Consider the following 18,275-nt stretch of genomic DNA (forward strand, 5'->3'; position numbering starts at 1 on the left):
TTTAACTCAAAAATCGGAAAAGCACACCAACTTTCTTGATGCTAAACAGAAGAACAAATCAAAATCTGTGGTGCTGAAAGCAAGCAGCAGCGGCTACTGTTCATCTGTTTTCTTTTTCTTATTATTCATATTCTTATTTATTGGAATAAATAAAAGTTAAGTCAAGTGTTTTGCAAATGTATCTGTCATTTTTGACCAAAAGTGCGCAATGAGAAATACTGAAGTAAACATAAATTGTGTTGCTTTCCTAGAAAGCTCCACAGTGTTTAACCCTCCTGTTGTCCTCATTTAAGGGCACCAAAACGTATTGTTTCCTTGTCTGAAAAAAATCCAAAAATTCAGCGGAAAAATTCCTCACATTTCTGAAAATTCGCAAAGCCTTCAGGAAGAAAATTCCTTAAAAGTTTCCCTTAAAAGTTTTATTTAAAAAAAATTCCCCAAATTTGGCAAGAAAATTCTTGTAAATATTTTCAAAAAATGAGCAAAAATCTTCCCAAAAAATTCTAGAAATATCTAAAGTGACTACATATATATCAGTAAATCTTCTAATATTTTCTTAAGAACATTCACATAAAAATGGACCAAAATTCAGCGAAATTCGCTGGATTTTGGTTAATTTTTTGTGAATGTTCTTAAGAAACATTTTTTAAAAACATTTCTTTTTTCCACCAAAAAAATGTTGAAAGATTTCCCAAAAATGTTGAAAATGTGGGCATCAGAAGTTTCATTGTGAAAATGTTATTTTTTTTTTCCACATTTTCAAACTTTAAAACAGGTCAATTTTGACCTGCAGGACAACACAAGGATTAAATACTCATTAATGAGCAGCTTCCTCCAGATTTAGAATCAAATCACATTATTTGTATTAACGGCATTAATACAACAAATTCAGAATTTTCTGCACAACTTTTTTGGTTATATTCCAAAACAGAATAGTTCAGCAAATCCACACAACAACGAGGAAGCAAAGGAGAGAACAAGGATGGGATGTAATTTCCTATTTTTGGTTTTATTCACCCCTATAGCTGACAGCAGTGGAGTGCACTTCATGTTTCATTTAACATGCACAGTTTTAATCTCCATGAATTCTCAGTCTTTGCTTCCCATTCTGGTGGTCAGAATGTGAGGTCTACCACAGACATTACTGGAAAACGACTTTGTTTTATGAAGTAAATCATCAAATATTGAAATGAATAAATTTTATTTGGTACTGACCATGTTGAACTTAAGCTATTTTATTCATAAACCAGAGTGACAGAGCACTTCTTCTGAGAGAGAAATGTACTGAACCCAGTTTCTCTGGATCTTATGGATTAAAAGCTTCAAAGAAAAACACATTCATTTTAATGTGTTCACCGGCATTGAATTTAAAATTGTACACAGCTGAAATACGTCTATACTTGGCCGTAAATAGAAAAATAGTATTTTATCAGCCAGTCCTGGGTGTATTTAAAGTATATGTACAGTAATATGTGGGTTAGTAGACAACATGCACAATAAAAGCTGGATTTCCTCTTTATAAAGAAAGAGGGAGGGTGATACAGAAGAATATTACAACATCAGAAGAAGGATTATATACGGCTCTTTCTGAGTGGGAGGTATTCATGAATCCCTTTTATGGTATTTCTTTAATGCTGACTTAGCAGTGCTCTTTTCCTTAGCTTGCAATTTCTCTCATGTCTTGAAATTTTACTGCAAATAGCGCATTAAACACAATTTGAAGTGGAAAATCTGAAAAGGGAGGTTTGTTTTTCCTTGAACATACATCGAGGGAAATTCATTAAAGGAGCTGCACCAAAACCTTAACCGGCATCTCTCCTCTGAGTGTGGATGAATTTCTTGTCAGTCTGTGAATATCGCAGTTCAAATCAGACTCACGCACTCAATACAGGGTGTACAAAAATGTTTTACTCTCAGACAGCTTCACTCATTCGTCTCACTTCACGCTTTCAAGTCCGCCTCCTGCTGAACACTTTCTACTTGCGGTACTATAATTTCTTTGCAGAGATATCGACAGAAATGCATCTAGCGAGTAGAACCCCTATCCGATGGAATTATTTCAAGAGATAAGGATTGGATTGATTATTAAAAACAAACTTGTTTCTTTGGTTCTGACAGTCTATTTTTTATCTTATATCTGCTGTGTTGATGGATATTGTTTGGTTTCACGGCTGTCCTGACATCATGTGTACTCTCCAACCTTGCGCTGGGCGGATCGCAGGGCGTCCACGCTGCTGCGTAGAGCGTCCCGGTCTCTCTCCAGTGCAGCTCGCTCTCCCTCCAGGGTGGCGATGACCGTCGTCTGCATCCTGTGAAGCTCCGCTTGGCTCCGCAGGCGGCACAACTCCTCCTCCATGACCAGACCCTCAGACTGAAGGACCTGAGAGGCAAACAGCAGAGAATTCACTGAGTGGTGGAACTGTCCATTTATGTGCATCTACTTCTCCTGGAAAACAACGTGTGGAAACATGGGGACACAAACTTTCAAGGTACTATTATATTTTATAGCTCTCTTAAAATGGACTAATATATAACTGTAATACCTACAGGAAAGAACAAGACAACCACAATGACAATAGATACAATATTAAAGGTCCCATATGGTGAAAATCCATTCAGCTTGGAGGAGTAAAGAAAAAGCTGCTAATATATGAAGATGTTTACTTCTCCCATTCCTCTAGGCCTCCTACAACTAGACCCCAGCCTCCCAGCCTCCCAGCTTTACAAGCCAGTCCCAATTTTACTGAACTGCTACGTAACAGCTAACAAATTAACAGTTGTCAAACTCAAACTCTGTGTAATCCTGCCTGTTCAGAATGCACAGCTGCCTCACAATTCACCAGGTTTATTTACTTTTTAGAGCTCCTGCTCTTCACTCTAAAGTGTCTCAGCCACAATCAAAGGACACTGCAAAACACACAATGCTGTTGGCTGCAAGAGTGAACTCTGAAGTCTTCATGCACTCCTAGGATCTAAGGAACTGAAGATCAAGTGGATTACTTTTATTGTTTTTTACCACAAAAATAAGAAAATCCTCTGCATTGTCATGGTGTATGACTTATGTGGCTAATGCAATGCCAAGGGACATACAGAGATGACAGAAACTTTGAGACCAATTAGAAACCAATAAACAAATACTGGGCAGGTGACTATGTTTTTACGTCACCATGTAACCTAACTTCAGCCAGTCCTATACATCTTCTTGCTACTCTCCTGCTCTCTGTGCTCATATATACTGCATTTTAATACAAATCCCCAATAAAGTTATTCTCATTTACGTTACTTTTCTTTTTTGTTGGACAATGCAACAAGCATGCAGCCCATTAACCTACATGTTCACCAGCCGTCATTTCACATCCGTTTCAAAGCTGCTGCTCTGCAACACTAAAGTATGGATTTTATAAAGGCAACGTTGTCTGACAAAATCCCCAGACACATGAGTGAAAAACAATGACTGTGCTGTGACTTTGGTGATATTTCAATGTAAAATGATCAGTCAGGGAGAAAGTTAGAAGCAATAGAAAGTCAGGGTCTCACACAGTCATTCCTGTCTGTGCTAGCTGCCGTGTGGTTAATTGCTTTGCTCCATGCTGGTACTCACAGACTCAGAGAGAGTCTTCTTCCTGATAGCAACGTCGACAGCAGCAATTCAGCTGCATTAAAAGCTACAGGCACAAACAGCCTGGTCAGAACAAGACTAAAACCAGGACTGAAACAGTCATGTTAATGCAGTATTTTCAGCAGAGAAAAATCTTTCATTATTTCGCTGAAAATGATACAATATGGGGCCTTGGTAAATTTCCAAATGATTTCAGTTAATTTTAAGCATATTACAAAGAGTCTGTTGTCAGTGCACTGCAGATTAGATGAATATGCAAAAGAACAAAGGGTCTGCAGCTATGCTAGCAGCTCTGTGAGGCTTTACTTTGGTACACCATTGCCTTGGGCTAAATGTGAACATCATGCTGATAGTTTCAGGTTTAATTTTAACCATGTTTGACAAGATATTCCAATACACACTAAAGACAAAGTAGAGCTAGGGCTACGTGAGAATAACACTGGAAAAGTGTGATCTTAGAGGATATTAAGGGACTTGTCAAAGAGACTACAACTGATCAGATGAATGTTCCTATCTCTTACAACAGTATTTGTTACAAAGGAGATGCTTCAGTTTAAAAGCAGTAATGGGAGGGTTTTACATTTTGCCTGCATTTTCTCTACATGCACTCTAATTTACATAATCAAAAGAAATTTTAAGGTAATTAGGAATAGTAAAATATAGTCTGTTTACCACTCGATGCTGCTGCACTGTGAATTCTGAGCTAGAATGAATCCATGCTTCTATAATTAAATCATAACTTAAATAAATTCTGCATGTCAATTCAAATCAATTTTTAAAAACTGCTTTATTTTTAACATTTGTGATACTTTATTAAAAATGTATTTATCTTTTTCTTTGGACCATTTTTTGACTGCGGAATTGCATTGTCACAGTTTGTTTAACACAGTGATAAAACATTACATCACCTCATCCATCCATCCATCCATCCATCCATCCATCCATCCATCCATCCATCCATACCTCTATCTGCCTGCGAGCTTCCACCAGACTCTCTGCTGCTTTCTTCAGACGCTGCAGTTCGGCCTCCAGCAGCACCAGTCTCTGCTCAGCCTCCCAGGTTTTCCTGCTCTGCTCTCCCAGCTTGGATCTCAGGTCCTGGGCCACCGTCACCTGTCTGTCAGCCTCTTCCTGGGCCTCCTGGAGCTGTTTTGTCAGAAGCTCCACGTCAGGACCAGACAGGGAACCTACAGCCGGGTGTGAAGGTGTGGTCCTATCTTCTATTTGGATCTCTGAACTTGTTATTGCTGCAGTCTGGTCTTTCTTTGACTCACTCACTTTCTCCTGTTTCTCCCTTTCTTTCTGCCCTCCCTCTGCCTCTCCCCTCCTCTTGGTCTGGATCTCCTCATCACATGCTTCATCTTTTCGCCCAAGAACATGGAGGATTTCCTCACCAACCCCTGCTTCCCGCTGTGTCCCAATGATTTCTCCTCTTTTCTCCCTCTCCTCTATCATCCTCACCCTTCCTTCCCCCTCTCCCCTGCAGGATTCAGAACCCTGGACTCCTCTCACCACCTTCTCATCCTCCTCTCTGTCTAGTTTCTTCACATTTTCCTCCTTCCTCTTGTCTTCTAGGTGTTGCAGTTTGATCACCAGCTGTTCCAGGCGCTGCTTCAAAGTGACATTTTCATTCTTCAAGTTTTGTAACTGAAAAATATAATAAGAGAGGAATTTAAAAGTGTTTCAAACCTTCGAATGTGCACCATTTTGCTTCCTTTTTGTCCTTGTTTCCTTCTATGTACTGAAGACAAATTAACTCGAACTGAAACCACCTCTTGTTCTTGCCTTGAATGTATCCAGGTTCAATACAAGGAAGTAAAGAAGAAGTGCGAAAAAATCAAAGAAGGATAAAAGCTGAGAGGGAAACTGGGGATCAATTTAAATAATCTTTGACAGGTTATAACAATAGCACACAAAAAGAACACAGAAAAACACAGAAAACTATGAACAGTTGAGCCTGAAAATGACATCAAGCAGCAGTCATCACAAACAACAGTACAGTGCAGGAAAAAAATCACTGAAGTTCACTGTAAAAAACACATCATTTGTGCAGAATTTGCACATTTGAACTGCTGCACCATTGCGTCAACATCAAAGGTGAAATGAAACATGACTATTTATTCATTTAATACAGCTGGTGTGGCCCGCTGTAGGCGTTCTGAGGTGAGAAATCTGATGTTCATCTGCTGAACTGCAAACTGAGTGACATGTAATCACCATCCTCCCTTCCTATGGATATGAAAAGTACGACAATAATTAGTCTGTCAAACAATAGACTTGTTTTCAGATGTGTTATTCTAATGTAATGGCCTTAATTAATCTTTTGTCACATTGACAGTGAAACATGAAACATGAAATGAAACAGAAGTAGTAAATATTGCAGTTTACCATTTACCTTAACCTCTTTAATATTTTAAATCTGCATTTTTCAAGCGTTTGGTGACAGAAAAACAAACACATCCCTGATATCTTAATGCAATAAAAAGTAATTATGGTGAAGTTAATAGCAAACAATTGCCTGTTCGCAATTAATTCGAGTGTATTTTCTGGGCACCTAAAAAAATGGCTCCAATATTCACTTTACTTTTGGCCCATTTTTGGTCTCCACCTACTCATTAGTAAAAACATCTGTTTCTTTAACTGCTAAATGCTTGACTGTGCTCCTGTGTGTCTGGCGTCTGGTGTCGAGCAGAGTAAACTGTGGGTTTTTGGAGTTTTTTCACCGCTGCCTGCTGCTGCTAGAGGTTGATGAAAGCGGTGAGAATGAACCATAACAGTAAATTTCCAGGCTGGATAATGGAAACAATGAGAAAAGACGTTAAAACACTCGGAGTAATTATAAAGACTGTGATAATTCTCAGCGGTTTCGCTGTGAGCAATCCATTTCAAGCAGACATGTGAGCCATTATTTTTGTAAAAATACCGATTAATGCGTCTAATTTTCTCTCGAAGATTAATTAATTAAGAAATGAACTCAGAGCAGATATATATAATAAATATATGATGGAGATGGGCTATGGGCTTCCATATTATCTGAAAAATAATACTAATACTTCTCTACGCTTTGGTGTGAGCAGAGTTTACTATAACTCAACACTGTTTGTCAAAAAAAACCTGTTATCTGTTGAATTCAGCTTCCTCTCACCTCCCTGAGTGTGTTCTGATGTTCCACCTCCAATCCAGCCAGCTCGTCCTTTGCATCTGGAGAATCAGCCTGCAGTGACGAGAGATGGATGTTTATGGCCTTCATGTATTACGTCCTGCTTTTCCTGTTTCATTTACATCTCTCACAGCTCAGATAGATTCAGAGATGACAGGGCGACTAGCATTTTCATTTAACGCCCTTGATTGAAATGGTTCTTCCCAGCGTAATGATCATATCTATTATGAGAGATGCAGGAGTTCGTGGAACTCTGTATATACCCTACTTTACATATTATGAAGTGTTTCAAAAGCCCAGTCATCCCTCTTCTGTCTCTTCCCTGCACTTCTGTGATCACTGATCCTTCACAGATTCATCACTTATGTACCACAGTCTTTTGTTTATGAGCCACTCTGCCCTTCACCCTTTAACAGGGGAGAGATAAAGTGTTATAGATTTTTTTCTGTGAGTCACAACCTTCAGCCGCTGAACTCTGACCTCCTGCTGGGCCTGCAGCTCCTCCAGTCGTCTCCTCAGCTCTGCATTCTCCTGCTCGGCTCCCAGCAGCCTCAGCGTCGAAGCCTCGCCCACTTCAACGCTCAGTGGCTTCTGGTCTAAGATAGGCAGAGGGGCAAATGAAGAAAACAGCAAGAAAAAAGATGATAAAAAGCAGGTAGAGAGGCAGACAGGTGGAGAAAAGAAATTAAGAAAAAGAGAAATGGATATATAAAAGAGATTCCCTCGGTTATTGTTGATTGATAACCCGAGGGCCAGTATTACCTCAACATATTTTCTCTTATCAGTTAATTAAAGTGTCTTAAATGACAAGGTACAGAGAGGCAGGTGCTCTGACCAATCAGTTCGCTCAGCTCCTCGTCGGAGTCCAGCTCTGATTGGAGGAAACGGTGGTGAATTGCAACAACTGGAGCGGGAGCGCTGCCTGTGCTGCTGCTGTGCCTCAGGTCCGCCTCGAGGCTCATGTTCATCTCCAGCAGCTCATCAACTCGCTGCCTCTCAGTGTCCCGCTCCTACATAAAGACACACACAAAAACGCATTCAGTCATCACAGGAAAAACAACAGCTCATGCACAACAGATATCATTCATGAAATGCCACTTTCATGACACACAAAGTACTAAAAGATTTCAATATGTCAAATAAACTGTAGACATTTTCACACCAACCCAAAGTAAAATTTCTGATAACACACATATTGAGACAAACAGAAGCAAACTGTTTAATTACATATGCTGAAAAATGAGCTCATTGGGTGGGACATAAATACAGAAATCATGCATCGTAGCTCCGCCCACCGCTTCCACGTCCATGATTCTCTGACGCAGCAGAAGATTGTCTCTCTCCAGCTCCCGTAGCGAGGAGCAGCGGGCTCGAGCATCCGCCAGCTGTTCCTCTAGAAGAGTTTTAGTCTCCTGCAACGCCGCACACAGCTGCTGCTGCTCCTGTAAAGTCGTAAAACAGAAGGAACATGAAATTATATAATGACGCGTAGTTCTCAATACATGCTGTGAAATTTATTTCATCCTCTAACCTGCCACACCTATAACTGCTGAAACTATTTCCTGCATTCCTCAGAATGTGTTTTAATAAGGAAATTCCTCTATTGTGATAAAAGTAGAGAGCAACATATAAAAGTTAGAACCATCAGCTGCTCTATTTTTAAGCATATTTTGCCTCGATCAGACAGGTCACAGCAGAGATGTAGACATGAACTGTTGAGGGAGAGATTCATAGTAATGCACAACAAGGTCATAAATGAACTTTAGACATTGTATGTGTACACAACGCGTTCTACAAGTGTGATTATGAGGCTTATACCTTAATAATTCATCACTTAGTGTTAAAATTTTTTTACACATTCTGAAAACATCAAATGCTGGTAGGCAAATCTTAGTTTTGTTAACTTATCAGACATCTTGCTACAAAACTTTATTTAATTCTTTTCCTGGAAAATTCCTTGTGAATCTGATTATATTATGTTCAAATAAAGCAAGTATAAAAGAAAACTGTTGGAAAATTAATGTTTCATTTACAATGAATCTGAACTGTGAATAAAGACATGGTTTTGACAAATAAAGACATTCAAGATGTTTTGTGGCTTTGGTGTGAAAAGTGTGAATGGTGGTGAAAGTTTCTAAAGAGATAACTCAAGACTGCATTATAAGTATGTGATAAGAGGTAACACAGACCCCCATCTTTTGTTTAAACTGTTTAAAGTGGATCAGTCATCTCTAAACCGAGGAGGAGGTCTACACTACCATTCAAAAATACAACTACCAGTAGCAAAATGACTTCAGATAAACAAATTGTGATCTTTACATAATAAACTATGCCTTAAAGTATCATTCCAGTTCATGGTTTGGGTTTTATTTTCATAGTTTTAATGATAATTTCTATCAGTTACGATAACAAACTATTGTTGAGATCTAGAAACCTCCCAATAACGAAGTAAGAAAGTAATCTAAACCAAAGAATTTAGATGTCAGACTAAAAGTAATCACAACCAAAGTGTCAATATCAACATCTCTGACTGTCTGTTTTTGGTCCCGACAGCCTCACTTTTAGCCATATCACCATGTTCACAGGTCTTTGTTGCTGCTGATTGTCAAAACTATGCAAAAAACACAGAAGATGTAAAATAGCATATTTACTCCCACGAAATGTCCTGTTTTTCATGCATGAACATTCAGTAGTGGCTCCTCCAGTCTGCACAACCACACAAAAGTTCACCCAAACTTTTGAAAATTAATTCTGAAGACAAACATGAGAAAATCACCCTGCCAGTTAATCTGAGCTGTCACAGGGATATAGCATCAAGACAGGCTGAATTAAATAAGGCTGTGAAGGTGATGCTGAGGACACTGAGAGGTGTTTTACAAGGATATGAGCACATTTTTCTGCCTCTGAACTGTTACACTACCTCAGAATAAATCTCATTTGGGTGTAAAAGTTCTAATAACTGAAGCTGTACTCCTGCTCTTTGTCAACGAAGCAGCTCTGTGCTGTAAATCCCAATGACATCACACAATATAATCTCATTCTCCGGCTTTGAGCTTCAGAGTTGTTCATACTCACTCTTACTCACTCTTGATTGAAACGCTCAGGGCCATGAGAGGGAATACATGGCTTTTGAGATTAAGTGGTACTTCTTTTTTAAAAATAATAGCTACTCAGGTTTAAAAAGGGATCTTCTTGATGTGACCTTCACTGGTAATATTTATATGAGAGCCTCATTTTGTAAAGCTCGTGTGCCTTTGTGTAAATGCGCACAAACGCACTGTGAGTACAGTGGTGCTTGAAAGTTTGTTAACGCTTTAGAATTTTGTCCGTTGCTGCGTAAATGTGATGTAAAACATTATTAGGCTACCACATGAGTCCTGAAAGTAGAAAACAGAGAACCCACTTAAGCAGAATGAGACACAAATTATACACATGGTGATTTATTAATTGACCCATTGTGAGTAGAAAAAGTATGTGAACCTCTAGAATTTGCAGTTCATTTGAGGGTGAAATTAGAATCAAGTATTTTCAGTCACCAGAATGACAATCAGCTGTGAGTGAACAGAATGTACCAAAGCCCACCAGTATCGAAGGAGATGTCTATGGACCTCAGAAAGCAGTTCTGTTTGGACTCCACTGATTCCACAGTGAGGCAGACTGTGCTCAAATAGTGAAACTCCAAGACCACTGTATCCCTCCCCAGAAGAGGTCGACCAACAAATATTCAATTTCAATTCAATTTTATTTATATTGCGCCAATTACAGTCAAATTGTCTCGAGACGCTTTACAGAACCCATATGCCTGAGCCCCAGAGCAAGCCAAAAGGCGACAGTGGCAAGGAAAACACCCTTTTAACAGGGAAAAAAACAACAATATCACTCAAATATCACTCAAAGAGCAACCTGTCTAAGACTCTGTGAGGTCACAAAACACCCTAGAGTTACTTCTAAACAACTAAAGGCCTTTCTCGCAGTGGCTGATGTTAGTACTCGTGAGTCCGCCATCAGGAGAACACTCAACAACAAAGTGTACATTGCAGTGTTGGAAGAAGAACTCCACTGCTCTCCAAAAAGAACAATGCTTCCTGTCAGCAGTTTGATAAAGATCATGTGGACAAGCCAGAAGACCATTAGAAAAATGTTTTGTCAGAGGGATAAGACCAAAATATAACTTTTTGGTTTAAATCAGAAGTCAGATATTTGGAGAGAGGAAAACACTGCATTCCAGTGTAAGAATCTTTTCCCATCTTTAAGGCATGGTGGTGGCACTATTATGCTTTGGGCTTGTTTTACAGCATCTGGATGAGGACAGCTTGCGTTAATTCTGAATTATACCAATGAATTCTCAAGGAAAACGTCAGGAAATCTGTCTGTAAACCAAACCTTAAGAGAAAGTGGGTTGTGCAGGGAAACCAAACCCCTGAGCATAAAAGTCATTCTGCCCAAGGATTGTTAAAGAAGAATAAGGGCAATGTTTTGGAATGGGCAAGTCAGACTCCTGACCATCCTACAACAATTCTACTGTTTCATTTAGCAGACACTTTAGAAGCCACGTACATCTGAGAGTAGATACAAAACCAGCAAGGATCCAGTCAGGAGAAAACAACCTGGATAAGTGGCATGAAACAAGTTTAAGGGACAACCACTGACCATCCACTAGGAATGTTGTAGCGGGATCTGAAGGGAGCAGTTCATGTGAGGAAACCCACCAACATCCCAGAAATGAAGCTGCTCTGTACGGAGGATTGGGCTAAAATTACTGACTGATCAACAGGTATCAGAAATATTTAGGGTCACACCAGATAAAAGATTCACATACTTTTGCCACTAACAGACGATATTGGATACATTTCCTCAATTAATATATGACCATCTATAATGTTTTTGTCACACTTTGTTTTATAGTGTTTTCTTTTTCTACTTTAAGGACTTGTGGAAAATCTGGTGATGTTTTAGGTTGTATTTATGCAGGAATATGAAAAATTCTCAAGGGTTCACAAACTGTCAAGCATCACTGTATGTTTGATTTTATGCTGAGTGGGATATTTCTATACATAATGTACCGCAATAACATATTTATATGTATTTCGTGGTGTGGATGTAGCTGTGCTGCTTGATGTCTTCCTGGTGTCAGTGACTTATTCAGAAGTGTGAGTCGTGTGTGTGCGTGTGTCTGTGTGTGTCTGTGTGTGTGTATTTGTGTGTGTGTGGGTACCTTCAGCTGAGTGCGTGTCAGCTCCAGGCTGCGCAATCTGTGTTTACAGCTCTGAAGCTCAGTCTGGAGCTGTTCAGACCGTGCAGCTCGCTCTCGGGCGCAGTCCAGCTCATCCCGCAGTGCACGCATGCCCCTCACCTCACCCTGCAGAGAACGGTTCTGCACACACAGACAGCCACACGCACACACACACAACCACACACACACACACACACACACACACAACCACACACACATTCATACACCAGAGGGGATGCGGTCAAAGAAGGTTGCGAACAGATCTGGGATGTGAAGTAAAGTAAATGTTGACAAAGTCTGATACACAAAGAAAGAAATGTGTGTGTCTGTGTGAGTGTAGTGCTGAAATGTCCTTGCAATGGTAGGATTCTTTCCATCGTGATCTTAATTTAAAGATAATATTAGGACAAGGTTTAGATAAAGTTAGGGGTATGTTTAAAGTATTAGACAAAATATTGATGTCATTTCTTTTCACCCTCTGAACCCCAAGCAATTTCTAGGAATAGTTTTTTTTTTGTGTGTGTGTCACAATATAAAATCCTGGAACTTAATGGAAACAGAGTAACAATGGCTTCTACTAGACAGAACTTGAGAATATCTTTTGTGCAATATCTCACAGTTATATTGTAACTAATGATAAAAACTTAACTAATTGATTATTTATGCTACAAAAATGATGACACCTGGAATTAACATGTACCACAGTTTTCCAAGTACCTACAAGTGTTAACAGCATTGGAAAAAAATGGTGATTCCATATACTATAAATATTTTACTACTTAGATTTCATGTGTTTCCAAACTTGTCTCCTGTCTGGATTGTTTAAAGAACAGCCTGCATTTCAGCCAAAAAGTCTCAGAATTTTTATCATGGTATTATTTTTTTTGGCTAATTGTTAAATATGTAATGTAGAATAAAGAGATTTGATGAAATATCACAATTTCAATTTTAGATTTGGTTAAGTCTTTCAACTTGAAATATCGAGACACTGAAAATCAGATTGTTCTTTCTGTTTTCACAGTTTGTTAATATGCACCCATATAAACCAAAAACTATCCCAAAATCTCCATAGTTTGTGATTTTGGAAGACAACTTATTGCTATAAGAGTCTGTAAATACTTGTACGAAGTAAATTTAGCACTACACAAATGGGAAATACAAGTAAATGACTCAGGGAAAAGTTCTTCAGTGTGGCAGATTATTGATTTCATGAGCTTTATTAGTCAAATGTCAAGTTCAGCTGGAAAAGACATTTAACAGGAATGTTCTCCTATCCAAACTCTATTTGGCCGTAAGGTGTGCAGTCTAATTACAACTAAACACATTACCTCAGAGGAATCAACTTAGTGGTTGTTCAAAGTGTTTTGTGCATCAAGCCTGGTATTTAGATGTCATAAACAATATATAATAGCTGTTTTTTTAAGTGTGATAAAGTCTTTCTGTGCGTTCACAGCAAGAAGCAACAAAAACACAACATCAGGTGTCATCTGTCTGTCTGTACCTCTTTCTGAAGCTTCCTGAGCTGCTCCTCCATGGTTTCAATCTCCTGCTTGTAATCCAAAATCTGATCACCTTTATCCTCCCTAAAAAAACAAACAACCATCAACACCACAAATGGCATTACAAAGCTTTTTAAAACAGTATTTCTGGCAATGTTTTTGCTTTAATATGAATCATAGCTTGAGAAATTTGCAAATAAAAATAAGATCATTTCAGGAAATGTTTCCTAGAAAAAGCAAAAGACATACTCAGAAATTCTAATTCACTCCTGTGACCTTTAGTCTACATTTAATACACTGTGTGAATTGGATAATAGCAATTTGCAATAATAGCAAAAAATAGTAATCCCGACCCGTTGCTCAGTAACAGCTCAGTTTTGTGTATTGTAATGGGTAACAAAACATTTGCAGATTTTTCACATTGACCTTTATCACACAACTTTTCTAAAGGTTCTTCAGTTTTTCAATCACACACACACGCGCGCGCACACACACACACACACACACACACACAGACACACAGACACACACAGACACACACACACACGCACACACTCACAGTTGCTGTTTTAGGCGCCGGAGTTTGGCCTTGCTGTCTGCCAGCTGGAGCGCCAGACCTTGGGGCGGCTCCTCGCTGTGGCCACCCAGGGACACCATGTTTGAATCAGCCTGGGTTTCTCGCTCCCGACAGAGCTCTGCTATCCTCTGGGAGGGAGAGGGACAGAAAGATGAGAGGTGGATGTAGGAAAGGGACAAAGAGGATGGAGGTAAAGACAGATGTAGATGGAGAATGAACAAGTGTTAAACAGCCAAATTCTGCACTGTTGAACCCCTCTACATTTACCCTTTTTTTACTAAAAAAAACCTAAAAGCATGGAAGCCTTTTGTTTATGAATTTTTACAGTGAGAATCGGGGGCAGCAAATAGCATCTGTGCCTCTATAGATGATGGAAAAAGTAAGGAATCACTGTTTTGCTGTGTCCTGGTGTGGTATTGGTATCTTAAAAGTTCCACATTGTGCTCTTTTTCAGCAAGGTATTTAAGTCTCACACATCCTTCTAAATGTGTCTTACAATTTTGAAGCTCAAAATACCGCAAAGATGGTTTATTTTACCATGACTATAGAACTTTAGGCTCTGTTCTAAATGGACTGTTTTAGTGTAACTTTAAATGCTGCTGAGCTGCTGCTGTCCAGGCCTCTTTCAGGAAAAAGACTCTCTCTGAGTCTGATTGACAGCATGAAGCAAAACAGTTGACTACAAGTCAGTCAACAGAGACACTTTTTATTGTTTCTTACTTTCTGTATGTTTGATCGTTTTACATGGAAATACAATTAAATTCACAGGTTGTTTTCAGGTCATGTGTTTGGTGACTTTGTTTGATGACGCTGCAATTATAAAAATCTGTTCCCAGCGATGCAGAGCAGCAGCTTAGAAATGCCTCGTAAGTCAACATATAACATTTCATACCCGTTCTGTTTCCTGGTAAGAAAAATTTTTAAAAATATACAAATTAGAACTGTTTGCCTAGGAATTCGGCTGTTTTGAAATGCAGTACATGTGAGCACAGAGAGCAAGAGAGAAGTAAAAAGGTGTAAACACTGGTTGGGCTTTGGTTTCACTGAAGCAACATGAAAACACAGTAACCCACCCAGTCCTTGTTTATTGGTTTCAAAGTGGTTTCAAAACATCTCTGAATGTTCCTCAGCTTTAAAATTTACATGGAGCTCTGACCTGTTAGCATACGATTAAAGCTAATGGTAAATATAGCCACGTTAGCACTAACACGAAGGATGCTGGGAGTGCATGAAGACTCTTGTGTTCACTCTCGCAGCCAACAGCAGAACAATTTGTTGTGTTTTTCTTATGGTTGATACATGTTAGAGTTAGCAGAAGCAACGCTAGAATGTAAATAAACTTGAGGGAGGCAGCTGTTTTTTCTGAATGGCTAAAGCAGTGGGCAGGATTATACAAAGTTGTAGCTAAATGACTTTTGGTTCTTATGCTGGAAGTGGCAGCTCAGTAAAATTGTTACTAACTGGTAAAGTCGGGAGGCTATCTACTTGTGGGAGACTTGAGGAATGACAAAAGTAAACTTTTCTTGTGCACCTTCCAGTTTATAACAACCACAAAACACACTAAAAATAGATTTTCACCACAAGGGATCTTTGAAATGGTTTACATCATTTGAACCATGAGACTCTGTGCTTTGTATAGTTTGATTCAAAATGTGTCGACTGCATTCAAAACACAGCAGCAGAATTTTGACTCATTATTGTTAAAGAGTTAAGTGCAACAGAGAGTCTGGTATATTGAATAATAATGTGACTGCAGGTAGAGTGTCATTTTATCGTTCTACAAAATTAATGGAGAGTGACTTTTCTCTGTGTGTAATTTTCTCTGTGTGGTTTGTGTGGCACTTTCTACAATAGCAAGGCAACAGACAATTCTGTTTTTATCTGGTTACATTGTTCAAATAATGGAGAGCAACATGAGCCCCTGTTTCATTAGGGCTTATTTGAGTCACTGGAATTTATTTGATGAGAATTTAATATCCCATGCTGCTCTGATCTCATATAAAGGTTGTAGCTAAAGGTTCAGAGCATTATTCACTACTGGATACAGAGATAATTCCTTTAATAAGGCCTTTTAATCCCCCAAAAGCTGAAAACAAATCTCAGTGTAATATTGGCAGATTTGAGGATTCAAAAATGTGTCTGCATTCACAAAACAGAAACGTGAAGTTGAATGCGAGGCTCATTTATGGATAGCTTTGGGCTCTTTGGGATTTTAAAGGAAAAATGACCGTGCCTCTCGTGCTTTATCTCAAAAGTCAACCAACAAGCATTTCCTTTTTCTTTCATTGTTATTTAAAGTGCCTTAGAACTTTTGACTTCAAGCTCAGCTGTTGGTTAAAAGGGAGAATTACCAGAACCGTAGGTGGTAAATCACAGCCACAAACTGAATAAAAGGTCTCAGCAGCATAAAGAATAACCTGAAACAATGAAGCTTTAATAAAAACAAGTGCTACACTTATTATATAAAAAAACATTCTTAAAAATTTACGAGTTACGTTGGTGTGGCAGAAAATGTCACACAAGTCTGAGACGGACATGTCCAACATATTTTTATGCATCAAGCAAGTCCCCCAGCAGGAATCCAACAGAGACACTGATGTTAAAATCCCTTCAAGGCATAAAAAATGCAATAAAAACTGTCTTGGTGTCTACAGTCCCACAGCACTGCAGTAGCTCCCACACATGGGTCTGGTTCCATCTGTCTGAACTGTTGTAGATGCTAAACAAAAAGTCATACAGAAGTTTGGAATCTCTTCAGTCAGGTATAATATGCATTGCTGTCTTCTTTGCTTATTTGCTGTCCAGCCAGATTTAGACTCTCAGTTACTGAGTCCAGTTTATTATCAGTAGTAGGAACAGGGGTGAACAGCAGATCTGGCTTAACCCAAAGGTTAAATATCCTCCAGTCAGTCCAATTATCATATTGTTTGATTACAAAATACTGGGAAAAAAACTGTTGTGATTTTTTTGGGGGTGGTGTATTAGACTATACTTCTGGCCAAGTAAGCCCAGGAAGATACGGCGCCTGTCCTAGAAACGATTATAGAGGCACTGGTTGGCAGATTTTGTTATGTTTGCACAATAACAGGCAAACTGTTTCCTAATGACTCCAGTCTTTATGTGAACTTAATCAGCTCCTGGCTGCTTTATATTTACCGGCACACAGGCACACATTTAGATGAGTGACAAATTAGAGACAATACCAAAATCTGTGGCTCTGTTATTCTGTGGGGACATTTTTTGAGATGGTTCATCTTTCAAAATAGAAGAGTCGCTGCAAATCATTACAATGTCATCATCTTTATCTTATGATAAAACATTTCTGTCCTAATATAACTGGTCTCTTGCAGAATGACAATGCATCCATCCATAGGGCATGAGGATTCGCTGAATGGTTTGAATGGTTTTGAATCTATCCAATATGCTTCACCTTAGCAATCATGTTGATATGGCTGTCTTTAAATGTGTTTATCCTCGTCATTTCCTCAAAACATTTAAATACACAGACTATTTACATGTTATTTACTCAGTTTCTTCTCTCCTGTATTTCGGGCTTTGTCCTCTCTGTCCTCTCTCTCTCTGAGCCTCTCTACAGGCATTTCTGAATCTGGAGCTGCACCAGTTTGATCTGCAGCTACTGGTCCCACCAATCAGTTCTGTGCTTATGTTCTCTTGTTTGCTGCCTGTTTGCCTTTTATCCTTTTCTTTCTCCTGTTTACCCTCACCATAAACAGTCAAGGCAGATGGCCAACAGATACAAAGGAGCTTTTCCTCTCCATCGGGAACATTTGGATTCATTGGGTCTTCCATATATAGTTTTGCAGGTTCTTCACTTTAATTTTGTAATTAATCAGGAAAATGTTCATAACAAATAACACTGTAGAGCGTTAGCCTTAATATTTAAACTTGTTAACTACCAACCTAACACCAATCCTATTTTTCAAATGGAAAGCACTTTCACTCAACAGCTGTTGTTTTGCATGTGCTATAAAAACAACGGTGACTTGACTTTACTTGACTCACCATTGAAATTACACGAATCATATGTTTTGGCCTTGGCGGTCACCAGGTATCAACCCAATTGATACCTACTGAAGATTTCTGACCGACATGTTCGACATCACCTTCATCATCAAAACACCAAATAAGGGAATATCCTTTGGAAGAAAGGTGTTCATCCCTTCAGT

The 18,275-nt window shown here is 38.9% G+C and overlaps 1 protein-coding gene across 3 annotated transcripts in view; it reads right to left on the reverse strand.

The window, feature by feature from the left end:
• ccdc88b (coiled-coil domain containing 88B) overlaps positions 1 to 18,275 on the reverse strand; it is a 58,442-nt gene that overhangs the window by 28,566 nt on the left and 11,601 nt on the right. For 2 of the 3 annotated variants that reach the window (XM_023282016.3, XM_055016297.1), the window contains exons 8-16: positions 14,071 to 14,216; positions 13,514 to 13,595; positions 11,995 to 12,153; positions 8,075 to 8,221; positions 7,615 to 7,789; positions 7,239 to 7,375; positions 6,765 to 6,833; positions 4,583 to 5,266; positions 2,201 to 2,380 (exon numbers count right to left, since the gene is read on the reverse strand). In XM_023282016.3, coding sequence (XP_023137784.2) covers positions 2,201 to 2,380; positions 4,583 to 5,266; positions 6,765 to 6,833; positions 7,239 to 7,375; positions 7,615 to 7,789; positions 8,075 to 8,221; positions 11,995 to 12,153; positions 13,514 to 13,595; positions 14,071 to 14,216 — 1,779 coding nt within the window. The remainder of the gene's footprint in view (positions 1 to 2,200; positions 2,381 to 4,582; positions 5,267 to 6,764; positions 6,834 to 7,238; positions 7,376 to 7,614; positions 7,790 to 8,074; positions 8,222 to 11,994; positions 12,154 to 13,513; positions 13,596 to 14,070; positions 14,217 to 18,275) is intronic. The other variant, XM_023282017.3, reaches the window with a different exon arrangement.

The sequence above is a fragment of the Amphiprion ocellaris genome, chromosome 13, assembly GCF_022539595.1.
Source record: "Amphiprion ocellaris isolate individual 3 ecotype Okinawa chromosome 13, ASM2253959v1, whole genome shotgun sequence".
In the NCBI taxonomy this organism is placed as follows: Eukaryota; Metazoa; Chordata; class Actinopteri; family Pomacentridae; genus Amphiprion; species Amphiprion ocellaris.